The following is a 24,194-nucleotide window of genomic DNA, read 5'->3' as shown; positions in this document are numbered from 1 at the left end:
TGCTCTGGGGGGAGGCTGGCTTTTGGACTCCAGCCCCATCCTGGCAGTCTCCTCGCTGCTCCTGTCACCAGCCAGATGAAAAAACTCAAAGCCACCAAAAAGGCAGGGGCTTAAAGAAGGGCATTTATGTTGTCTGCCTCCCGACTCTAGACTGTAAACTAGTTGTGGGCAGGGAATGTGTGTTTTTTTTAATATAGTATTTGTTAAACGCTTACTATGTGCCAGGCACTGTATGGTTGCTGGGGTAGATACAAGCTAATCAGGTTAGACACAGTCCATGTCTTACATGGGGCTCACAGTCTTAATCCCCATTATACAGATAGGTAACTGAGGCCCAGAGAAGTGAAGTGACTTGCCCAATGTCACCCAGCAGACAAGTGGCGGAGCCGGAATTAGAACCCAGGTCCTTCTGACTCCCAGGGCCGGGCTAATGTGTCTACCAATTCTGTAGACATTAACCCAAGCGCTTAATATAGTGCTCAGCACATATTAAGTGTTCAACAAATACCGATCATGATGATGATGATTAAGGTAGTAGAAAAGAGCCGGCTCTCCCTGGGAAATCAGACTCCAGGGGAAACCACGCTTACAATTAATGATGAAGACCTGCCTTATATCTGGATGTGGGCAACAGACGGCCCACTGAGGGCCAGATTCGTTTGATGCCACGAGGACCCATTTTAAAATTGACCACTCTGTATTTGGAGGAGGTCTTTCACTCCTAATACCTCTAGGCTTTTTCCTGATGGACATACTGAAGCATAAAAAAACAAAGCTCCTTAGAACTACAACCCAGGAGTGAGGCCTCCCTGTTTAGTACTCAAGGAAGCAGACCAGGTGGTTCCTTTAAGCCTGGGTGATGATATAATTTTAATAATATTATGGTATTTGTTAAGCTCTTAGTATGTGCCAATCACTGTACTAAGTAATGGGTAGGGATAAAATGCTTTTGCAATTTGAGTGCCCGTCCTACATGGGGTTCCCAATCTAAGGCAAAGAGCAAACAGGTATTGAATCCCCATTTTAGAGAAGTTAAGCGACCTGCCCAAGGTCACCCAGCAGGCAATTGGAGGGACTGGGATTAGAACCCAGGTCTCCTAACTCCCAGGCTCGCACTCTTTCCATTAGGCCACCCCGCTTCTCTGGTGAACGTTTTGGGGACCCGGGGAATGTTACTGAAATCTGGAGCTACAAAACAAAGAATATCCATTCCAATTTTCGCTGCTTATGGGAAATTAGGAAAGGACCGCCCCCTTTTCTCTGCAGGTACGAACTGGCTGGTTGGCTGCATGCTAAAGATCTCTGAGCTCTAGGACATCCAGGACCAGCTCCCACGGATCAGCAGAGCGGGACGAGGAGGGCTCATTTCCCTCGATTCTTACGTGTTCTCCGTAAAGAAGCAGGCGGCGTTCTTCTGCACCGCCTCCATCTCATGCTTTCTCCAGTTGGCTGTCCCGTACAGCATGTGCTTCCGGCCCAGCACAAGAAGCCTCAGGTTCTTCTGGGCCAACTGGGTCACCATGTTAAGGAGCTGAAAGACACAAAGCCATCGCACAGATCAGAGGAGGACAAACTGGAGCTCGCGCACAGTGAAAAACTAGGGGACAAAAGTTTCACCATCTAGCATTTCACTGCCACTGCTGCCAATCACGGTTTCTTGTTACTCCAGACCTTAATATTTGTATTAATTAGGATAATAATAATAATAATATTTGTTCAGCTTTTACTCAGTGCCAAGCACTGTACTAAGCACCGGAGCACACCCCAGATTACTCCCTATCCCACCTGGGAGGGGGCGGGGAGGATGTCACTGTCTCAGGCAGAGGGTGAACAGGTATGAAATCCCCACTTTACAGATGAGGAAACTGAGGACAAGGGTTCTAATCCCAGGTCTGCTACTTATCTGCTATGTGACCTTGCGCAAGTCACTGAACTTCTCTAGGCCTCGGTTACCTCATCTGTAAAATGGGGATTAAGACTGTGAGCCTGATGCAGAACAGGGATTGTGTCCAAACTGATTTTTTTGTATCTACCCCAGCACTTAGTCCAGTGCCTGGCACACTAGTAAGCGCTTAACAAACACCACTACAAAAAAGATCTCTTTTAATGAAGCTATATTGAGAAGTCTATAAACAATCAGAGCATCCCATTTATTCCTGCCCCTGCCTCCCTGACGTTGCAGTGATTTCGCAAGTGTCCTTGCCAAAGGAAATCATACTACAGTTGGAAAACGGGAAAGAAAAACCCAAGTGATGGTATGCCTGAAATGCTTATCCTTTCTATTTAACCGAAAACGTGTGCCCTCCTAGGAAACTCGGCACAGGTGCAGTGAATTCAGCCAATGTCTTCTTTGCGGCCAGGAGGGAAGTCTGAGGAGTCAAGAGGTGCAGAGGGGAGGGTGGGAGCCCAAGGTAATCAGGGAAAGTGAGAGTTCAGAACAAAGGGGGAACCTGAAAACCCACTCTCACTAGCCTCCGCGTGTGAGTCACTTCCTCCGGGAGGAGAAAGTCCCTTTGGGGGAAATTCTGGGGTTGGAGTGAGTAGGCTGGAGAGAGTCCCTGGCGCACTCAACATTATTTACCCAGAAAGAAGGACCCATTTGACAGGGAGCACAGCTGGGCCTTCTGGGGTTAGGGAGCAGACCCGATGCCTGATGAGGTAGCTGAGTCCACGGCGGACAGCACTCCAGAAACCGGTCCAGTTCTGCCACAGGCAGGGAGGGATGTGGGGGGATTTCTCAAGCCTGTGATCAGAGTCTGACCTGAGCCTCTAAACCTAGGTTAGACCCTAGGGTGGGGAGTGGAGGGGGAGAGAAGCAGCGTGGCTCACCGGAAAGAGCACGGGCTTTGGAGTCAGAGGTCATGGGTTCGAACCCCAGCTCTGCCACTTGCGAGCTGTGTGACTTTGGGCAAGTCACTTAACTTCTCGGTGCCTCAGTTCCCTCATCTGTAAAATGGGGATTAAGACTGTGAGCCCCACATGGGACAACCTGATTCCCCTGTGTCTACCCCAGCGCTTAGAACAGTGCTCGGCACATAGTAAGCGCTTAACAAATACCAACATTATTATTATTAGATTCTGGAGGTGTCCAAATAATTTGGGTCCTCTCGGAACCACCGGGCCCAAGGCTCCTGCTCAAGAGATAGATTTTCCCCAGGTTCACCTAGAACAGAGCATAACTGAAGCTTGGGCCAAAGCTCTGTCCTGGGCTCCACATCAGGCTCTGACCAAGCAAAGCCAAGGCTGCACTAAACTGAAGCCAAATTCACCCAAGTGAAGATGAATGCCTGGGTTAGCCCCAAAATGCATCTTGGCGTGAGCAGGGGAAGGTTGCCAGGGCAAGTTGCCTCAACATGGGGCTTCCAGATTCCCTTTCCCGGAACTCAGGATCTTTACTCACCCCACCTTCAGCCCCACGGCACTTATGTACTTATCCATAATTTATTTCTGTCATTGTCTGTCTCCCCCTCTAGATTGTAAGCTCCATGTGGACAGGGAATGTGTTTATCAAGCCTGTTGTTTTGAACTCTCCTGAACATATAGTACAGTGCATTATGCACAGTAAGCAGTCAAATAAATTCCACTGATTGTCTTGGCTTTTCTGCTCACCAACACCAAACCTCCCCCCTCTGCCCTACTCAAACATATTTATCAATCAGTCATATTTACTGAGTGTTTACTCACACACTCCCACCACCTTCTTCACCTGCTCATCCCTTTTTCAGAACATTTCTTCCTTTTTTGTGCCCATTCCATTGCTTTGGGAGGTGATTGGCTCCCTACTTTCATTCTTAATGCAGGGGGCCAGATGATTTCTAGAGGGTATTCCATTTCAAGCTGGGTGAGGGAACTGGGAGGGAAAAAGGATAGCAGGAAAGAAACCCTCCCCTACTGTCCCACAAAAGACTTCTCCCTTTTGGAGAAAGAAACAAACAAGAAAAATTGTTCTTAGTTTCCATCCTCACCAACCCACAGGGCAGGTGAGAGTTTTGTTTTCCTTCCTGAAAGGTGCCCATTTTTTTTAGGCTGAACCTGCTGGGGTGGCAGGGCTAGCAGGGTTAGGGACAGAGAGAATCTAGACTGAGATGAAAACGAATATGTGTGTGTGTGTGTGTGTGTGTGTGTGTGAGAGAGAGAGAGAGAGAGAGAGAGAGAGAGAGAGAGAGAGATTTTCTGAGTAATCCTAGATAGCAAATGTGATTTCCTCTCTCTTGTCTAACTTTTCACCTCCCCTCCCCTGTCTCTGAAACTTCCTCAGTCTGTGGATTTCCCTCAAGAAGACTCAGAACGACTGAGCTGTGCAGGGGGGACCAGATGTATTGAATTATAATAACACTAATTCAAACGAGGTAACTAGAGAGGGCCCTTCAGGAAAGGGCTCTGCAAACGCCAGACAGCGGGGGTGGGGGTCAGCCTTGTGGCCAAGGGTGTGGCACACACCCCTCCCCCGCCCTACTTCCTCTCCTTCTCCTGCCCCACAACTCCAAAGAAGGGCACTGTAACTCCAAGCGCTTGGGTTTATTCTCCGGTTCCCTTGGTGGTGAGCCCTCGACAGAGGTGCCAATGGAGCAGAAGAGGAAGAGGAAGTGGGAGAGGGGTGCAAGATCTCCCCCCAACTTCTTAGCCCAACCCTGGGCCAACACACACTGGCACCGGCACGTCTTCGAACACCATGTAAGCCCTGGGGGTTGTAAGCTTTACTTCACAAAGAGCTACTACAGGCACAGGTTTCTGGCTTGAAGTAGTGGGTTAATCCCTCCACAAAGACATACTGGTGGCTCTGGAGATCCAAATCCCTCTGCTCAGTCTTCACGTGGCCTAGAGGTCCACAGGCCCAAGCCTGGGTGGGTGCTCGCTCAAAGGTGACTGGTTCCTGAACCCTGCTTTTCTATTGCATGTCCCTAGCCACTGATGAAAACCGGCCCAGTCGTGAGGTGTCAAAACCACCCGATGAAATGGAGGGGAGGGTGAGGGAAGACGGGGCTGCACTGTAAAAGGGGTGTCAGTTGCACTGAGTCTCTGTAAGGGGATGAAGCCAGAAGAAAGGTCACTGGATGAGCACCTCTTCGAATGGAAAAAAAAAGTCCCCGCTGCAGAGTGAGGCAGGGGCCGCAGAGTCTCAGACTCAAACCAGGAAATACACCCCCGCTCCTCCTCTTGGCTGTTTAATTTTAGGCTCGCACTGGGGTGGTCTCTCCTGCCTCGGGTTGGGGATTTCCTACGCAGACCAAAAAAGCAGCTGCTCTTCCGCCCGGCTGGTTCTCGGGGAAAAAGGAAAGCATCGAGATGCAGCCAGGCGTCCGTCGCTTACAGAGGGGACAGCAGACCCGAACACAAAAAGTCATTTAGAAACGGCTGGGCTATAAAAAGGCAGAGCATGTCAATCAATCATATTTACTGAGTGCTTACTTTCTGCAGAGCACCATACTAGATGCTTGGGAGTGTACAATATAACAGAGACAGTCCCTGCCCACAACAAGCTTATGGTCTAAAGGGGGAGACAGACTTTAAATAAATAAATGACGGATAAGGATGTAAGTGTTGTAGGGCTGGGAGGGGCGACGAATAATGGGAGCAAGTCGGGGCGATGCAGAGGGCAGAAGGGAGCAGAAGGAAAGGAAAAGAGGGCTTAGGGAAGACCCCTTGGAAGAGATGTGCCGTCAATAAGGCTTTGAAGCGGGGGAGAGTAACTGTCTGTTGGATATGAAGAGGAAGGGTATTCCAGGCCAGAGGCAGGACGTGGGCGAGAGGTAGGTGGCGAGATAGACAAGATCGAGGTACAGTGAGTAGGTTGGCATTAGAGAAGCCAAGTGGGTGGGCTGAGCTGTAGTAGGAGAGTAGCGAGATGAGGTTTCATCTGCTTGTAATATCCATCGTTTGTTACAAGAAATAACACATGGGGCTCCTCTATTTGGAGGGATAGAATACGCAAACACTTCAAAGGCAGGGGAACACATCACTATGGTCTCTTGGGGCATAGGAGTTCTCTGGCTAGCAGCGGGCAGGGAGGAAATTGCACACCCGGGCCGAACAAGGAGAGTCCTGGCCTGTACCCAGCACATTCAGGCTTTTGAGCCCCGCGTAGCCACCCCATCTCTGCCCCACAGACCCAAGTGTGTCCAGCAAACTGTGCCCTCTGGCAGGCTGACCTCTCCTGAAGTCCTTCTGTGACCTCATTAATCAATCGATCAATGGTATTTGAGGGCTTACTGTGTGCAGAGCACTGTACTAAGCGCTTAGGTGAGGACGAGAGAGTAAACAGGCACAATCCTTGCCCTCGCAAATAAGCTTGGTGGGCTATCTATTCTCTGATCCCACCTGCTTCCCCCACCCCGGACAGCAGATAGGTGTCACCACTTTGCTTGATGAAACAATTTGAGGAAGGGAAGAGCAATGGCCTTCCTGCCCTGGGCATACCATCGTCTCGTGAAGGGTGGATGCATTCCTTTTGAACACCCGTCTTCCTTTGCTAGCACAATTATAGAGAACATTAACGCTCAACCGATGACCTCGCCTGTTGAGAAGCAGGGTGGCCTAGGGGACAGAGAATGGGGCTAGGAATCAGAAGGACTTGAGTTCTACTCCCGGCTTCACCATGTAGATGCTGTGTGACCTCAGGCGAGTCAATTCACTTCTCTGTGCCTCCGTTACCTCATCTTTAAAATGGGGATTAAGATCACAGGACAGGAACTGTGTCCCACCCAATTTGCCTGTATCCACAACAGTGCTTAGTTCAGTGCCTGGCATATAGTAAGCACTTAAATACCACAATTGTTATCATTATTATTATTATTATTGTCATCTTCCTCAGGGACAAAGGCTAAGGAGGGAGATGACAGACACAAGACACAGTTCCTGCTTGCTCAGCCTTTAGGGTGGGAGAGACAAGCTCCGCCGAGGCAAGAGCCCGTGATGGCAGGCCCAGCACCCTGGGGAGGGTGTTGTTCTCTGGGTTGTGACCACAGGCCGGGTTAGAGTCAGGCCAGAGGAACCGCTGCTCTGCACCGCCCTCTGGAAAGGGCAAAAGGTCCGGCTGACTCCACAGCCGCCGGACGTAGCCCAGGTGTCCTCTGAACTCTGAACCTGGACACTTAGGAGGGCCAGGCGAGTCAGGTGCACAAGCAGGCCCTCTGATCTCCCCGGAGGAAGGGGGCCGCAAGCTTTTTAGAATTTTGTGGCTTAAAAAAGGGCAGCTTTATTTAGCACAACAATTCAGCCTTCTTTTTTTTTTCTTAAACCTCCAAACCTGTCCCATCTACCTACTTTAGTTTCTCCCCAACAGGATCAGCAGTCCAGAAACTGGGAGGGTGTCCAGACGGCGATGCCCTGGCAGGGGTGCCCTGAAGCAGCCTGCAGCTGGCACTGGGTTCCGACAGCTATGCCCCACAGCTAAGGTTTAGTAGCTACAAACCATGATGTGTGGCCTGTTGCTCAAAATATGATGAGGTGTGAATAAAATAATCCAAATGGGCAGAAGGCAACAAATCCCATTCTGTCTTTCCACATCTCTCCCACGTCATCATCAGCCCAGAGACTTTGCTTCTAGTCCCTTGTGCCTAATCTATGCACACATCTATGCACACTTTGGGGGACACTATGCAGTCCAGTCATCCTCTTCCTCACATATAGCTTAGTGGCAAGAGCATGGGCTTGGGAGTCAGAGGTCGTGGGTTCTAATCCCGGCTCTGCCACTTGCCAGCTGTGTGACTCTGGGCAACTCACTCAACTTCTCTGTGCCTCAGTTACCTCATCTGTAAAATGGGGATTTAAGACTGTGAGCCCCACATGGGACAACCTGATTACCTTGTATCTACCCCAGTGCTTAGAACAGTGCGTGGCACATAGTAAGCGCTTAACAAATACCATTATCATCATCATCATCACTGGTATTTATCATGAGTTTACTGTGTGCAGAGTGCTGTACTATGGGCTTGGGAGAGTACAATACTAGAGAGTTGGTAGACTCATTCACTGCCCACAACTAGTTTACAGTACAAAATCGCTTATGCCGTCCTTCAAACTAGAACTGAACAGAATTCCCAGGAGCCCTAAGATCCCCCAAGGAGACATGAATGGGTCTCCCCTGCTCAAGTTTCTGAAAGGAAATGTGCCTACACAATGGAGTCCAAGTGGGAATTCCCAAGGTACTTTTGCTTGACAGCTCAGTGCGGAATGACTAAGAAGCCCGGGACACCTACTATCCGCAAGGCAACGCTTAGTTGGAGGAAATAAGTCCCAGTATTGAGAGGTTTGCCTCCTGGTTAATTATTCACACATGGTTGTTTTAGAATACTTCCAGCGGATCTTCCCCATTGGACCATAAACCACAGAGGAACCAGAAGGCGCAGGGTTCCAGCTCTGATCAGAGGTCGGAGAAAAATGAATGCACGACAGCTCAGTCAGGTAAAAAGCAACAAGTGATTATCTGCTCCATTTGAGAGTGAACAAAATGGAGAGCAGGCAGGAAAAAATTGGAATCATCTGCTTTTCCATTTGAACTGAATACCCTGTGTGAAAACACAAGGGTCAAATTATTTTCCACTGAGTTTGTTCTGCTAAAGTAAGTCTTGTTACATGATTTAGAAAGAGCCAGGAAGTTACTGGGGAGAACTGGGGAATTACGGAATGTTCTTCCCATGAACTGAGACTGTTCTGGTTTTAACACGATCCACTTTAGCCTAAATAGAGTCAGGGTAGGAGAAACAGGTTGTGCACATGTGCACGGTGCCAATAAAGGTGGGGATACAAGACAACCTTTTCATAATGGAAGGTCCTTGAAGAACACAATTAACCATGTCATGGCGGTAATGAATTAGGGATCGTCTTTTCCACTTCAGAGGCCAAATTGGAAAGCCAAAGCCAAAATGACTATGTCAGCCCCGGGTTTTTGGAATCCTTCACAACCATGGAATTCACAGTGGATTGTTCTACGTCTTGTTCATCCTGCTCAATACTCCTTCTTCAACCCAGTTCTGAGTAGTCCCAAAGCGGCATGCATTCTCGATGCAGCCTTTAAATTACTAACCTGGGACAATTTGTGCCAAGCTAATGCAAAAGAAAGTGGATTACCTCTTGTTATTACTGCCACAGAGCAGAGGATATGAGAGGGGAGGAGGGACGCTAGCATAAACTGTGTGCAAACCGGGAAATTGTGTACTGATCTGTCAAAGCAGTGTACAAAGCAATTTTGAGGAGGACCACTGGAGTCAAGAACCTACTAGGGTCAATTCCTGGAGTACTCTTTGATTGCTTAGGTTTATGCAGGATTCCAACCTCAGACGAATAATGAGGTCAGCCCCCTCCTCTTCTCTAACTCCCTTTGTCATTCCCAGGAAGGCTGGATCATTTCCTGTTCTTACACAAAACCACGAGGCGAGGCTCCGGGAGATTCCTCCCTGCATGGACGGCCTCTTCCACTCACTCAGGAGAAAGCTCTGAGAGTTCTCCCAATGAGCTGGATTTTCAATCAGCTTGCTGCTTCTGGCCCTGGCACATGCCATAAGTCCCCCTTAGGAGAAGCAGAATGGCATAGTGGATAGAGCACGGGCCTGGGAGTCAGGTCATGGGCTCTAATCCCGGCTCCACCACGTCTGCTGTGTGACCTCGGGCAAGTCACTTCACTTCTCTGTGCCTCTGTTAACTCAGCTGTAAAATGGAGATCCAGACTGTGAACCCCACATGGGACAGGGACTGTGTCCAACCCAATTTCCTTGGATCCGCGCCAGCACTAAGTACAGGCTTGACACACAGTAAGCGCTTAACAAACACCACAATTATTATTGTTGGTGTAACAGCTTCTGGGATTACTGTCTTTCCGCCGAGAAAGCAGGGATGTACTGAGAAGTACCTGGAGGGTTTATAACTTTGGGGCCATCCTTCCCATCATCCTTCAAAAACAACTCCCCCTACACCACCAAACAGCCGGCTCGCCAGCTCTTTAAGTGTTTGATCTAAATGCTTCAGACCAAGAATGCCAGCTTCTCGTTTTGGACCCGAGGGTGAAATCGGATCAAGGTCCCAGGGTGGGTGAAGCTGCGGGGAAAGATGAGAGTGACGAAGGGCTGGAGAGGATGGCACGCAGACATTCTCAGAGCCGGGAGGACATGAAAAGAAAATGGTCAGTGTTTGGTGGGGATGCATTTGTCACCCATGGTTGGGGACAGGAGAGAGATGTGGCCAGAGCCCCACTGTGGTTCCAGCTTCCGGCTGATTCCTGCCATACTGCGATGACACGGAGGGCAGCCACAACACTCGGGGGGGGGGGGGGGGGGGGAGGAGCCAGACTAATGGCTTTGCCGCCAGCTCCAAATCTACAGGGGCGACGGATGCCCTTGGCCTCTCACCCCCGAGACACTGGTGCTGTTTTGCTGGTAACCACCCCCCAAGGCCGCCTTCTCGTCATCCACCCACCCTGGGTTACTTCTCATCCAGGAGGAGACCGCAGGAGGGAATAACGCGTCAAAGAGAAGAGCCCAGGATCGGGCTTAAAGTCTGTGAGGTACGGCTTTTAAAAAGAAAGAGTAACAAAGAAAAGAGACGCGTGCTGAAGCAGAATGGCTCTGAAACAGATTTCTTTCCAGGAAGTGGTAGAAACCACCCAGGTAGGGGTAGAGGTCAGGGTTCGCAGAGGAGGGGGCACCGATGGAGCTCCAGGTTTTCTGAAAGTAAGGTGGGAACCAAAGTTGGGATCGTGGGGGTGAGTTTACTCGCCTGGGGCCAAGCCAAGGGGCTTTCACTTCAAAAATGGTTCTAACAATTCTTGGTATTATCTCTCTCTGAGGGTCAGGAAAACCCACAGGAGTCTGTGGCATTCAGAGGGCTGGCGATAGCGTGGAATGTTCTCTTTCTACCCCAAGTAAATCTGTCACATCACCCCACGCTGGAGAGTGGGTCAGCCCACCTTCACCCTGCTCTCTCCCCATGTTCTCTCCCACCCACTGTCTGACCCCTGCTCTTTAAAACTCCCCCCGCCCCAGCCCCACTGTGGCTTTTAAACATTTTACCTTAGCACAGATTAAGCATTTAATAAATTCCATCATTACTATCGTTATTATTTTTCCTATATCCCTTAACTCCAGTGTGGGCTCCCAGCCCAGTGCCCCTGAATCTGATCCTCAGCGCCACCCTGTGGCACCCTCTTCTCCTCCCTCCTGCCCTGTGCCACCTTTAAAAAAAAATAAACTTGTTTTGTAGCCTTGGTTGGCCCCTTCCCCAGCTGGCAGCCCCCACCTTCAGGGCTGCAGGGGACCAATCCTGGCTGAACGGGGTGGTGGGGGGTGCTCCTCCTAATCCTTCCAGGGCCCGTAGCTGTGGAAGTTCCGGAAATGGGGGTTGCAAGCTGTGGAGAGGTTCGGCTGAGATGGAAAAACAAGTTAAAAAACACTGGGCTTGGGGAGTCCGGGGACGTAGGGGGATGTGGGGGGAAGTTGTGGGAGGACCTGGGAGGTGGGGGTAAGGGAGGAGACTCAATGGTGTGTGTGTATGTGTGGGGGCGGGCTTACTCACGCGGGACCCGTGGGGAACTTCAAAGCCGCTTGGCAGGAAGAGCTTCAAAGATCAGTGGGAAGGAGGGGTGGAGAGTGGGGGTGACTTGACCCCGGCTACCCCTGGGGATGCCACGGTGAATGTCCCGACAAATTTACTTTGAATAAAAGTCCAAGTGGCCAAGCTGTTAGGCACCGGTTCGGCAGGGGAGACGCATGGTTTTCCCTCCCATTAGGCAAGGAGAGGGCAGATCACGGGAGTGCGGAACTTGTCCCGGCGAGACGTGCCGGTCTGATGCTGGTGTGACCACACCCATCCAGGTATGTAAGGCTTGGCGCAGCAACGAAACCACGCAACACTTACCACGCGTGGCCAAGAGTAGGTGTCTGTCCGGTTTAGAGAGGTCGCCCTGAGGGAAGCGGAGGCGGATGGGACCCAGGGTCCTTCCACTGGGATGACCGCACGTCGCTGATTTCCTACTAACCCCCTCCTGCACACTTCATTCCTCGAAGACCATCCTGCTCACTGCGCTCCGATCTCATCTATCTCGCTGGTTGTGGTATGTGTCTGATAGACTGTTGTGTTGGACTCCCCCAAGTCCTGCACACAGTAAGTGCTCAATAAATACGATTGTTTGATTGATTGACTGATTGGTCCTCATTCTGGAAACAAATGATTTTTTTCCCCCTAAAATTAAAGCCGAGCTTGATTGCCCCTGAATGTGGAAAGTGTCAGGGAATGAATGTGTACGAAACATTCTGCAACTGCACAATTTCTAATACTCTTTGAGCATTTCCCTAGAGTAAACAACAAGATGACAATCACCATCTTCCCAGCCCTGCTGCAGACCAGGCTTTTGGGTCCCGTGGTTTTCATCCAACTGATTGGTGAAGCTTCATTCTCACAAGACGGGGCACTTGCCTCTGTGAGGAGGCCAGCATGTTTCCTAATGGGAAGGGACAAGTGGTGATCAACCCCATTCTCAAACAGATGTGGAAGCTGAGGGACCCAGCCATGAAGTACCTGAATCAGGGACACAAACGACGCCGTGGCGGACCTGGCTAAAAAGGCTACCGTTCTGCTCTCCAGCACTGTGGTCTTTCGCTCTCTTTCACATTCTTTTCCTGACCAGATTATTGAACCCCCTCAGCTGTCTTTGACTTCTTATCCAACAGGGAGAAGAGTCCTGGTAGCAGGGCAGGGAATTAGCTGAAAATGCATTTGCATCTCCACTGCCCCACGGGCCAAAAAGCCCAAGAAAATGACTTCATTCCAGAGCCCATTGCCTGCCTTCTCTGGATCTCCTGGGAGCAAGAAAAAGGAAGACAAAACAGGTGCAGGCTGGGGGCTTTTGAGGGCCAACGGAAAGGACGTTCAGAGGGCTCACACCTCTGGGCCCTGGGTGTGCCCTCCTGACCAGAAGGACATTTTTCCAGAACAAAGCCTCGTCTGGAACAGATTGAACTGTCTGCCCAGAACTGCCCAGAACGTCCTGTTGCAATTGCACGGGCAGGGACCGTGTCTTCACCCCTTCCTCTTCCCTCATTCCTGGGCACACAACGTCCCCAACAGGACCTGCTTTTTATGAGTGCCTACTTTACTTCCCTCCTCAATCCTTCACAGGCACACCAACTTTCCCTGAGTTTGGGGACTGCCAGTCTTACAGCTGATGACACAATTAGGCTCCCCTACTCAACCGGTCAATCCATCGATGGCATATATTGAGCCCTTGTTGTGTGCAGAACACTGTACTAAGCGTTTGGGAGAGGACAATACAAGAGAGTTGGTAGACACTTTCCCTACTCACAACGAGCTTGCGGTATGGAGGGGGAGACAGACATTAGTAGAAATAATTTATAATATATAATTTATAGATACGTACGTGACTGCCATAGGGTCGAGAGTGGAGTGAATACCAAATGCCCAAAAGTCACATATTCATTCAGTGGTGTTTACTGAGTGCTTAATGTGTGCAGAGCACTGTACTAAGTGCATAGATGACGCACTCTTAGCTCGACCCTCTCCGCAGCTCCAACACATCACAAAAATTTCAGACACAGATTAGACTGTGAGCCCCATGTGGGACAGGGACTGTTTCCAATCTGATTATCTCATACCTACCCCAGTGCTTAGTTCAATGCTTGGCACAGAGTAAATGCTTAAAAAAATACATTATTATTATTCTTGTTACAAATATGCCAGCCCACAGGAAAAGCTGAATAAGGGGCATCATTGGAACAAGAGCTTTGAAGAAAGTATGTCTTTGCCCATTTTGTCTACCTGGGTCGTAATCACAATGAATAACTGTGGTATTTGTTAAGCACTTACTCCACCCCAAGCACTGTTCTAAGCACGGGAGTAGACAGGAGATATATATTTCTTGCTCCTTTCCCCAGATAGAACACTCCCAACTCAACGCCACCTGATTATATCTAGATTCACTTGATACAATATGGGAAAAAGCAGACACTGGCCGAGTTCCACTAGAACAGAGACAAGGAAACATGAATGGAAACAAGCAGTGTCTCTTTATCACTACTGATGCCTCTGCAGAGAGCAGGCGCAGGACTCCAAACAGCCACCGAACCCACGGCTCAAGAGCTGGTACATACTCTCCTAAGGACAGAGCAGTGGCAGTCCGAAGCACCTAGACGCTAAGAACCGATCACAGGCACGGACTAACTCATGAGGAAGCAGAGAGACGACATTCCCATGAATCCACTCCCTGTAGTGCAAGGTGTCCTGGAAGATGGTGCAACCCAGCAGGGCAAGGGGAAGCGGAGCCCCTGAGACCTACAACTTGGGAAGGGCACAGGGTGATGAAGGTTGGGCACTGCTCCTGTTATTTCTAGGAAGGTCGCTCCTACGGTGTGGGGTTAAATGCCAACTAGCCTGAACTTTGGGCACTTTTGTCTGTCTAAAGTCCCCCTTCATTTACAGTGGTACCCCTCCCTCCCCACAGAATTCTTCAGCCGAACTCAGATGGAGACAGAGCATCTCAGAATTACAGTGCTGGAAAGAGGCTGGAGATATCAATTAATCCATTCCCCTGATTTCAGCACCTTAATTATGGAATTTTGATCAGTCAGTCAAGCAATCAATGACATTTGAGTGCTTATTGTGTGCAGAGCACTGTACTAAGCACATGGGAGAGTCCAGTGTTCCAGATTTAACAGAAAAATTCCGACTACAATGAAATGGAGTTGATTTTTCTTTTTTTGGAGCTCCAGAAGAGATTCTTCTAAAATCTCCCTCGGTATTCTGGCAGCCATTAGGGCAATGTAGGAGAGATGGGTGGCAGGACTGGGGAGGAAATGAGGGTGGGGTTGTTGGGAGACGGTGGGGAGGAGGCAGGATCACCAACAGACACTGGAATAGGGACACTAGGCCTAGTTACAACTGCATGAAATCCCTTGGCCTGCAGCTTAAGCCTATTTCTCCTTGTTCTCTCCTTGGTGGAGAAGAAAGCAGTGGAGCAGGAGTCTTTGAATTAGAAGGCAACATATTTTGGAAGGCTCCCTCAGCTGACTCTCAACCTTTTCCTTTCCAAGGACTACAATCCTCATTTCTTTACCCTTTCCTCAGAAATAAGATTTTCTAACCCTTTAGTACCTTTCATAGACGTAAAGAGTACTAGAAATGTAAATGGCTAAACTTCCAGGGCAGAGGGTCACCTTTAAGTCTCCCATTGTGCTGTTCCAGGTCTGTGTCACCTGATTGCCAAGTTCTGCCTTATGTCCAACTGAATTCTCTCTTGCCAAACCATTTCCTCTTGTTCAGCCCTCACTGGATAATGGGAACTGTGCCCTGTTCATAATAATATACCTGAAGAATTATTAATTCAACAGTTTTTTTCTCTTCCAGGTTAAAAAAAAAACACTACCCAATTCCTTAAACCCTACATATATTCCTTCCCTTCCATCATTTTTGTCCCTTGGCCATTCAACATTCAGTTTTTCACCCCCACGGCCCCCAGCCCCACAGCAATATCTGTAATTTACTTATATTAATTTCTGCCTTCCCCTCTTGACCACAAGCTCACTGTGGTCAAGGAATGTGTCTGTTGTATTGTTGTGTTTTACTCTCCCAAGCACTTAATACAGCACCCTGCATACAGTAAGCGCTCAATAAATATGATCGATTGTTTTTTCATCTGCTTTTAAAACTGTGATGCCCAAATGAACCCAAAACACCAGTGTCTGATCATCATCACAAAGCGTAGTGGAAGAATTACAACCCAGCTCCGAAACCCACACTCCTGTTAAATCAGCCCAGTGTTAAAATACATTCAAAATTAACGGCACTTTCCTGCTGATTTATATTAAGCTTGTGGTCAACTCTGACCCCCAGCTCTTTCACGATAGCTTAGTGAAGCCATCCTTTTCTGTTGTTGTTGGGTTTTGGTTCCCAAATGCACTCCTTTGCCTTTTTTTCTATTGAATTTATACGTATCAAGAACTCTTTGAATTTTATTCCTATCCCAATGCATCAGCAACCCCATTCTAATTTAGTGTTACCTGCAAACTGATGAACACATTAGAGAAGCAGCGTGGCTCAGTGGAAAGAGCCCGGGCTTGGGAGTCAGAGGTCATGGGTTCTACTCTCGGCTCCGCCACTTGCCAGCTGAGTGACTTTGGGCAAGTCACTTAACTCCTCTGTGCCTCAGTTACCTCATCTGTAAAATGGGGATTAAAACTGTGAGCCCTACGTGGGACAACCTGATCACCTTGTATGCCCCAGCACTTAGAACAGTGCTTGGCACATAGTAAGCGCTTATCAAATACCACAATTTATTTATTTATTTTATTCTCAATATCTTCAGCTAGACACTAGTTAGAGTCAAATAATGAGAGGCAGTGTGGCCTGGTGGATAGATCAGGGGCTTGGGAGTCAGAAGGATGAGGGTTCTAATCCTGGCTCCGCCACATGTCTTGCTATGTGACCTTGGTCAATCACTTCACTTCTCTTTACCTCAGTTACCTCATCTGTAAAATGGGGATTAAGACTGTGAGCCCCACATGGGACAACCTGATTACCTTGTATCTAAACCAGTGCTTAGAACAGTGCTCGGAACATAGTAAGCACTTAAATACCGTGATTATTATTCATCTCGAAAATGGGGATTAAGACTGTGAGCCCCCTGGGGGAATGGGGACTGTATCCAACCTGACTTACCTGTATCTAGCCCAGTGCTTAGAACAGTGACTGGTACATAGTAAGCGCTTAAAAAATACCACTATGGAGGGATTCCCCCTGGCCAGTTTCTGGCTCTCCTCTAAACCCTCCTGAAGGTCTCCACCTGTTCAGGGAGAAAGGAAATCACTCAGAGGGAATTAGAAAGCTTGTCAAAATTCTAAAGCCGAATGAAAATTCAAAGTTGAGCAAGCTTCATGGTGTATCTACCAGCAGAGCTACCGGGCCTTCCCTTATGTTATGCCACTTCTCTTCCACCAGTCCTGGTCACTTCCTCCCAGCTTTCTTGCCTGACTTCCTTTCCTGATTCCTCAAAATTATGCAGCCTCTCCCTTCCCAACACACACACACACACACACACACACACACACACACACACACACCTATCTATCTATACCTGGTGTGGGAGGTAAAGGAAAAGCTGTGACAACTTCTCAGTGTGCAGACAGGTCGGGAGAAAGCTGAGTTTCTCTTCCGCTCAAAACCCCAGGAGTCACTTAACAGCTCGGTTGGCTAGGAGAACTGTACTATGTTTGGAGAGCATAACTGATTCCAGGATTCAGAGTGTCTCTATCTCTCTCATACACACTCTTTCTCTCAACTCTTTTGTATAGATAAAAGACTATAAGTGGTCAGCTTGAATTCTGAATCATTCTGATGTCCAAAACAGAACTCATCTTCCCACCCAAACCCTGTCCTCCCCCTGACTTTCCCATCACTGTAGATAGCACCACCATCCTCCTTGTCTCACAAGTCCCATAATCTTGGCATTATTATTATTATGGTACTTGTTAAGTGCTTCTATGTGCCTGGCATTGTCCTCAATTCATCTAATTCAACCCACATATTCAATCTGTCACCAAATCCTGTCGGTTTTACCTTCACAACATTGCTAAAGTCCTCCCATTCAAACTGCTACCTCACTGATCCAACATTTATCTTATCCTGCCTCGACTACTGCATCGCCTCCTTGCTGACCTCCCCATCTCCTGTCTCTTCCTCACTCCGGCCCATATTTCACTCTGCTGCCCAGATCATTTCTCTAAAAAAGAGTTCAATCCATGTTTCCCCACTCCTCAAAACCTCCAGTGGTTGCCCATCCACCTCTGCATAAAACAGAAACTCCTTACCATTGGCTTTAAAGGACTCAATCATCTTGCCCCCTCCTTTCTTACCTCAGTGATTTTCTACTACAACCCAGCACGTTCACTTTGCTCCTCTAACACCAACCAACTCACTGTACCTCGATCTCGTCTATCTCCCCGCCAACCCCTTGCCCACGTCTTGCCTCTGGCCTGGAACTCCCTCCTTCTTCATATCCAACAGACCATCCCTCTCTCCACTTTCAAAATCTTATGAAAATCCCATCGCCTCCAAGAAGCCTTCCCCGATTAAACCCTCATTTCCCCCTACTCCCTCTCCCTCCTGTATCACCCTTGCACTTAGAGTTGTTCCCTTTATTCACCCCATCCTAAGTTCCATAGCACCTAGGTACATATCTGCAATTTATTTTTATACCTGTCTTCCCCTCTAGATTGCAAGTAGGGAATGTGTCTAGCAACTCTAGTTTATCAGACTCTCCCAAGCGATCAGTATGGTGCTCTGCACCTAGTAAGCACTCAATAAATACAACTGATTGACCCATGGGAATTTGAAATCAGAGGGTATTAAACCCATGAGTAATGCTCTCTAGTGGCTTAATACGCAGACTTACGTGTGAATTCCACAGGCGTCCCCAAAACACCTTGAGCTAGACTTCCACCCTTGCTCAACCCAAGTCTCTGACAAGAACTGAGAGTTTCCAGTCAGAGAAAGACCAGAGTGGTGGCTTTCTGGCTGGCTCACTCTCTGAAGCCTGTCCCCTTTTCCCCCTAAAATCTCTACCTCCTAATTTGGCACCCAGAGATGCTGACACATAAGATGGACCCGCACTCCTAAATGTGATCAACAGCAGAGACATCTAGTTTCCAGTGATTATAAACTGAGGAGGGGATGATTGGGCAGCATGTGACTTCTGAGCAAAGGCAAGAGGGAAGGAAGCAGAACGGAAACATCAGATGAGCAAAAAAGAAAGTTCACGTAAGGTACAAAAAACCCAAGGTACAAGAAGATTGACAAGGAAACAGCATTTCGATTGCCCCATACTCATCAAATTTACCCTTCTTATTCCCATAACTAACACCCCCAGCTCCCCTGCATATGAATCTTACTTTTCCATACAAGTATTGTCATCTAGAGTTCATGTAGGAATCTGAAAATACGAAGTGCATGGGTAATGACTGGCAGGTGAGATAAGGCACATCATTTGTTATCTTTCACACTTTCTCCACATTTGTGCTCTTCTTTGCTTCCTTGCCTAGTGGGTGAAAAGTACTTTTTCTTCTTGTTACGGAGGAAGGCGGTCCTGCCTGCTTATAACATGCTGAAGCTGAGGCCCATATTAGGAGAGTGTTCTTCTTCCATTTTAGTTCAATGCTCGGCATGCAGCAGGCACTCAACAAATACCACCGGTGGACTCCATTTCATGCTTTAGCCTGCTAACTCCAGTAGCCAAAGTGCTGGGGATCAAGAGCATCTTAGCTGTTCCAATATAGGAGTCGCTCCCTACTGGGCCCCGTCATTCTGGCCAGAGGTGGGGCCTTCAAAGACCTTCTCGGGCAGCTTCCAGAACAACATTCCAGGGGAAGAGCCTTTTTCATTGTATTTGTTAAGCGCTTATTATGTGCCAGGCCCTGTACTAAGTGCTGGGGTAGATATACAGCCCACATGGGGCTCACAATCTTTAGTCCCCTCTTTTAAAGATGAAATAGAGGCAGAGAGACGTTAGGTGACTTGTCTAAGGTCACACAGCAGACAAGTGGCAGACCCAGGATTAGAACCCAGGTCCTTCTGACTCTCAGGCCCGTGCTCTATCCACTAGGCCAATCTGCTTCCCATTGTGTATCCGTTTCCATTGGAGCCAGGGACACCCTTCAGTCATTTATTGACTGGTAACTGTGTGCAGGGCACTGTATTGAGTGCTTGGGAGAGTTGGCAGACTCAATCCCTGCCCTCAAGGAATTTATAGTCCACAAGCCCTTGGTTCTTGTGGATGGCAGATATTGTGGGCAGAGAACACGTCTACCAACTTTGTTGTAGTGTACTCTCTCAAGTGCTTAGTACAGTGCTCTGCACACAATAGGTGCTTGATATATACCACTGATGAAGACAATGATGATACATGGTTGAGAAGATCCTGTGCATCCTCGGAGATCCTCAGAGCTTGTGCTTTTGCATTTGCTGCTGAATTATTCACTGACTAATTTCCCTTTTCTACCAGTCATAAAAGCCCTAGAGGCTGTTAGTTCCTAATGGGCAGTCTGCTAATTCTGTTGACCTGCACTTTTCCAAATGCTTAGTACTGTGCTCTGCACATACTAAGAGCTCAATAAATACAACTGATCCATAATGGTGCTCAAATATCGGCAGCAAAAGGCAGATCTTTGTCCTTATCTTGCTGTTCGATTCCTAGAAGGCTAAGTGTAAGCCCAAGGCCACTCACATTTCCATTTTTAGCTATCTCAAAGGAACTGAGAGCATTCTTTCAAACGCCTCCAACACCTTTACAGAGATCGGGTCCCTTAGCACTTACCACTGTCACAGGTGATATATATCAATGGCAAAAGGGGCAGCAATTCTGAACATCTGTATTTTTTTTTTGGATATACTTGTTTATTCAGCTATTACATCCCAATATCCCTACACTACTTCCTGGTATAGCCATGTTCTTTCCGCTCCCACTACAAATATTGCCTCTCTCCTTCCCCCCATTAGCTCATGCACTCCTTGAGGGCAGGGAATAGGTGTCTTGTTCCTTTTGTATTGGTTCAAGCACCGAGTAAAGTACTCTGCACTTGGTAAATACCACAGAGTGAGTGATTGATCAACAGAAGGAACGGCTGAGTCATTTATGAACCATAATGCAGGGATATAATTGAAAACTGGAAACTTTGAAACAAAAATCTCCTGTCCTTTGGCCTATGGGGGATTTGACTGCAGCATGAGTATGTGTTCTCTAGAACTGTGTTTGTGATCTTAAGATGCAGGTCCATTAACTTGGATGGTCCCAACCTCTGCTCAGAGAATAGAATGATTTCAATTCTCCCTTCCAACTCCATATCCTAGCCAACGTACATGTAACATGGCATGGGGCTTAGGAATTTGGAAGCAAATTTTACGCCTAGTATTTTGAGTGGGAAAGAGTATTTGTAGTTTAATCACAGAATGTGTGGATTTGTTTTCTTAAACCACTGGGTTATTTTAAACTTCTGATTGCTATACTTTAGCTTAAAAAATTATTTAAAAAAAGAGAAAAAAAAAAGCTCCTGGGCTCCAAGCTAGAATCCTTTTTGGGTAAGTGGAGGAGGCAGGATTAGAACCATGGTCCTTATGACTGCCAAGCCCTTGCTCTATCCACTAGGCCATGCTGCTTCTCTTAGTGTCACAAGCATAGCCCAAGGATACATTTCAGAGCTTCACTCATTCTCCAGACCAGACATCTGAGGCTCCAGCTGCATTTGCAGGGCCAGTCATTTTAGATCTCCTGTATAGAATTCTTATTTTCCACTCCCCAAACCTGGCAAGCTCTGTTGGCGAATTCTGTTTTCATTGAATTGAAAAAAAAAATTAGATTTTGAGTACTCTAAATAAAATCAATTTTAGGTTTCTGAACAGCACCTGGGCTTGATATCTCAATCCAAGCATCCGGAACATAAGTGAGCTGGAAAATCAGGCAAATAAACTGACTAGTGATGGGATATTTCTGTTAATAGCTCTCCCATTAAAAGTCAGTCCTCCTCTTAACCGCATCCTCCAGAATAAAATGAGTCAAAAAATGGATGTCTGACCAGAGATATATTTTTACCACAAAATGGGTGCTGTTGCCCTACCAACTAGCTGTGATTGACGACACAGTTGTTAATTAGTTGGAATTAGTGGAATTCATGTGGAATTCACTAATTCTCAATTAGTTGGAAGTGCTTATCTGCTCTTAGATCTGTGGCCAAAGAGATACTAAGGTAGCCCAGGAAATGGTCTTAGGAGACATCAGTAGCTCAATTTCCATCACACTTGTATCCACTCATTCATTCATACTTATTGAGTGCTTACTGGGTGCAGAGCACTGCACTAAGCACTTGGGAGAGTACAATACAACAATAAGCAGGACCATTCCCTGCCCACAATGAGCATAGGAAGCAGTGTGGCTCAGTAGAAAGAGCACGGGCTTGGGAGTCAGAGGACATAGCTCACCATATCGGTGAGCTAAGAGTGTATAATCGCGTTTTGGGTAGGGAACGTATCTGTTTATTGTTGTAGTGTACTCTCCCGAGCGCTTAGTACGGTGCTCTGCACACAGTGAGCGCTCAGTAAATCCGATTGACTGAACAAATTTTCTCTACGTAAAAATATTTCTGTCTGTCTCTCCCTTTACAGTCTAAGTTCCTTGTGGGCAGGGATGTAACTTGGGCAGTTAAACTGTTGTGTCATACTCTCCCGAGCGCTTAGTACAGTGCCCGGCAGAGAGTAAACGCTCAGTAAATGATCGATCGATGGATTGCGCACCTCTTCTTAGTGCGTGGCTCAGTGTATTGATTCCACCTGCAGCCTGGAAGGTCCCTGTGGAAAGGGATCGTGTCTGCCAACTCTGAGGCGTTGGACTCTCCCAAGAGCGCTTAGTACAGGTGCTCTGTAGCCCTCAAATACCACTGATTGATTGCGCCTATTGGGTGCTCATTAAATACCAGGATTATTTCTTTCTGAAGGTGACAAGCACTCCCCCGATTAGACTGTAAACCCGTCAAAGGGCAGGGACTGTCTCTATGTTACCGATTTGTCCATTCCAAGCGCTTAGTACAGTGCTCTGCACATAGTAAGCGCTCAATAAATGCTGTCGAATGAAAGGACATGGATTCTAATCCCTGCTCTGCCACTTGGCCGCTGTGTAACCTTGGGCAAGCTGCTTAACTCTCTGTGCCTCAGTTACCTAATCTGTAAAATGGGGATTAAGACTGTGAGCCCCATGTGGGACAATCTGACTACTTTGCATCTACCCCAGTGCTTAGAACAGTGTTTGGCACATAGTAAGCACTTAACAAATACCATTATTTCTTTTTCTTACTGTAATATTGTACTCCACCGTATCAGACCTGACTCTCCCATCCCCAAAGCACAGTTTCAGGGTGGGCATATAGCCCTCAGCCCCATCTATAGGATGGGAGCCGAGAGGAAGGCGGTATTAGTGTTTTCAATTACCATTATTATTACTATTATTATTGTTATTATTATTGTTATTACGTATCTGGCTAGGCAGTAGATACAGAAAGGGCATGGTCCTGTTATTTCAGATTTGTTTCAGGAAGACATGCTTACATATCAGTAGGCTGGGGTTTATTTAATAATAATAATAATAATATTTGTTAAGTGCTTACTATATGCCAGGCACAGTACTAAGGACTGGGGTGGATACAAGCCTGTCAGGTAGGAAACAGTCCCTGTCCCACATGAGGCTCCCAGTCTCAATCCCCAATCCCCATTTTCAGATGAAGTAACTGAGACCCAGATAAGTGAAGTGACTTGCCCAAGGTCACACAGCAGATAAGTGGCACAGCTGGGCACAGAACCTTCTGACTTCCAGGCCTATGCTCTTTCCACTATGCCATGCTGCTCCTCGATATGGTATTTCCAAGATGGTACCAGGCCCCCACACATATGCCACAATGTGTACATCATCTCTTGCAGAAAATTTCCAACCGGAGCTTTGGGCTTATTCCCTGAATGGTTTAGGAATGCTGAGTCTGATGATGAGATAAAGACAGTAAGCTCTTTACGGGCAGGCAATGTGCCTATTTATTGTTGTAGTCTACTCTCCCAAGTGCTTAGTACAGTGATCTACATACAGTGAGTGCTCAATAAACACGACTGACTGACCTGCCCCATCCTCCACCCCCATAGTCTGGCTCCCTTGTCCAAGATTTGCCCAGGGGATTGACCGAGGAGATCTAGAAAGGCTGAAAGTCTGACATAGGTCTGGAAATAGAAACAGTGAGAATAAGTCAGGGGCTCTCAATGGTTTCCACCAAACCACATGATACATTCCTATTCCCCCAAAGAAGAGCTCCTAGTTGGTTCTCCCCTTTGGTGTGGCCCCTCCCCCCAAACTTTTTTTTTAAACACAATTTTTTTGGCAGTTTAACATTTTGCAGGTGGTCTTCCCTCACTTCACTGAGGTAAGTGAGACACCTCAACCCAAAACAAGCTGCCCATAGGCTTGGGGCTACAATTCACGACTTTGTAGTTTCAGTGTGGTGCTCAACACTGCCAGCCTGGATCTCCTTGCTGCTTCAGACAAAGTGGGCTCTTGTCGACTTAAGTTCTTTCCCTAAATCATCAAGGCAGTTTTCCAATCTCCTAAGCCTCAGGCTGGACACATGCTAAAAACCTCACCTGCTTGATTCAGCTGTATACTTTCTGCATATTCA

The 24,194-nt window shown here is 47.7% G+C and overlaps 1 protein-coding gene across 1 annotated transcript in view; it reads right to left on the bottom strand.

The window, feature by feature from the left end:
- PRORP (protein only RNase P catalytic subunit) overlaps positions 1-24,194 on the bottom strand; it is an 88,946-nt gene that overhangs the window by 15,423 nt on the left and 49,329 nt on the right. The window contains exon 6 of the mRNA XM_029079486.2: positions 1,383-1,531. Coding sequence (XP_028935319.1) covers positions 1,383-1,531 — 149 coding nt within the window. The remainder of the gene's footprint in view (positions 1-1,382; positions 1,532-24,194) is intronic.

The sequence above is a fragment of the Ornithorhynchus anatinus genome, chromosome 14 (genome assembly GCF_004115215.2).
Source record: "Ornithorhynchus anatinus isolate Pmale09 chromosome 14, mOrnAna1.pri.v4, whole genome shotgun sequence".
Lineage (NCBI taxonomy): Eukaryota > Metazoa > Chordata > Mammalia > Monotremata > Ornithorhynchidae > Ornithorhynchus > Ornithorhynchus anatinus.
The sequence above is the reverse complement of the archived record's forward strand: the minus strand, read 5'-3'. Positions and strand labels throughout refer to the sequence as shown.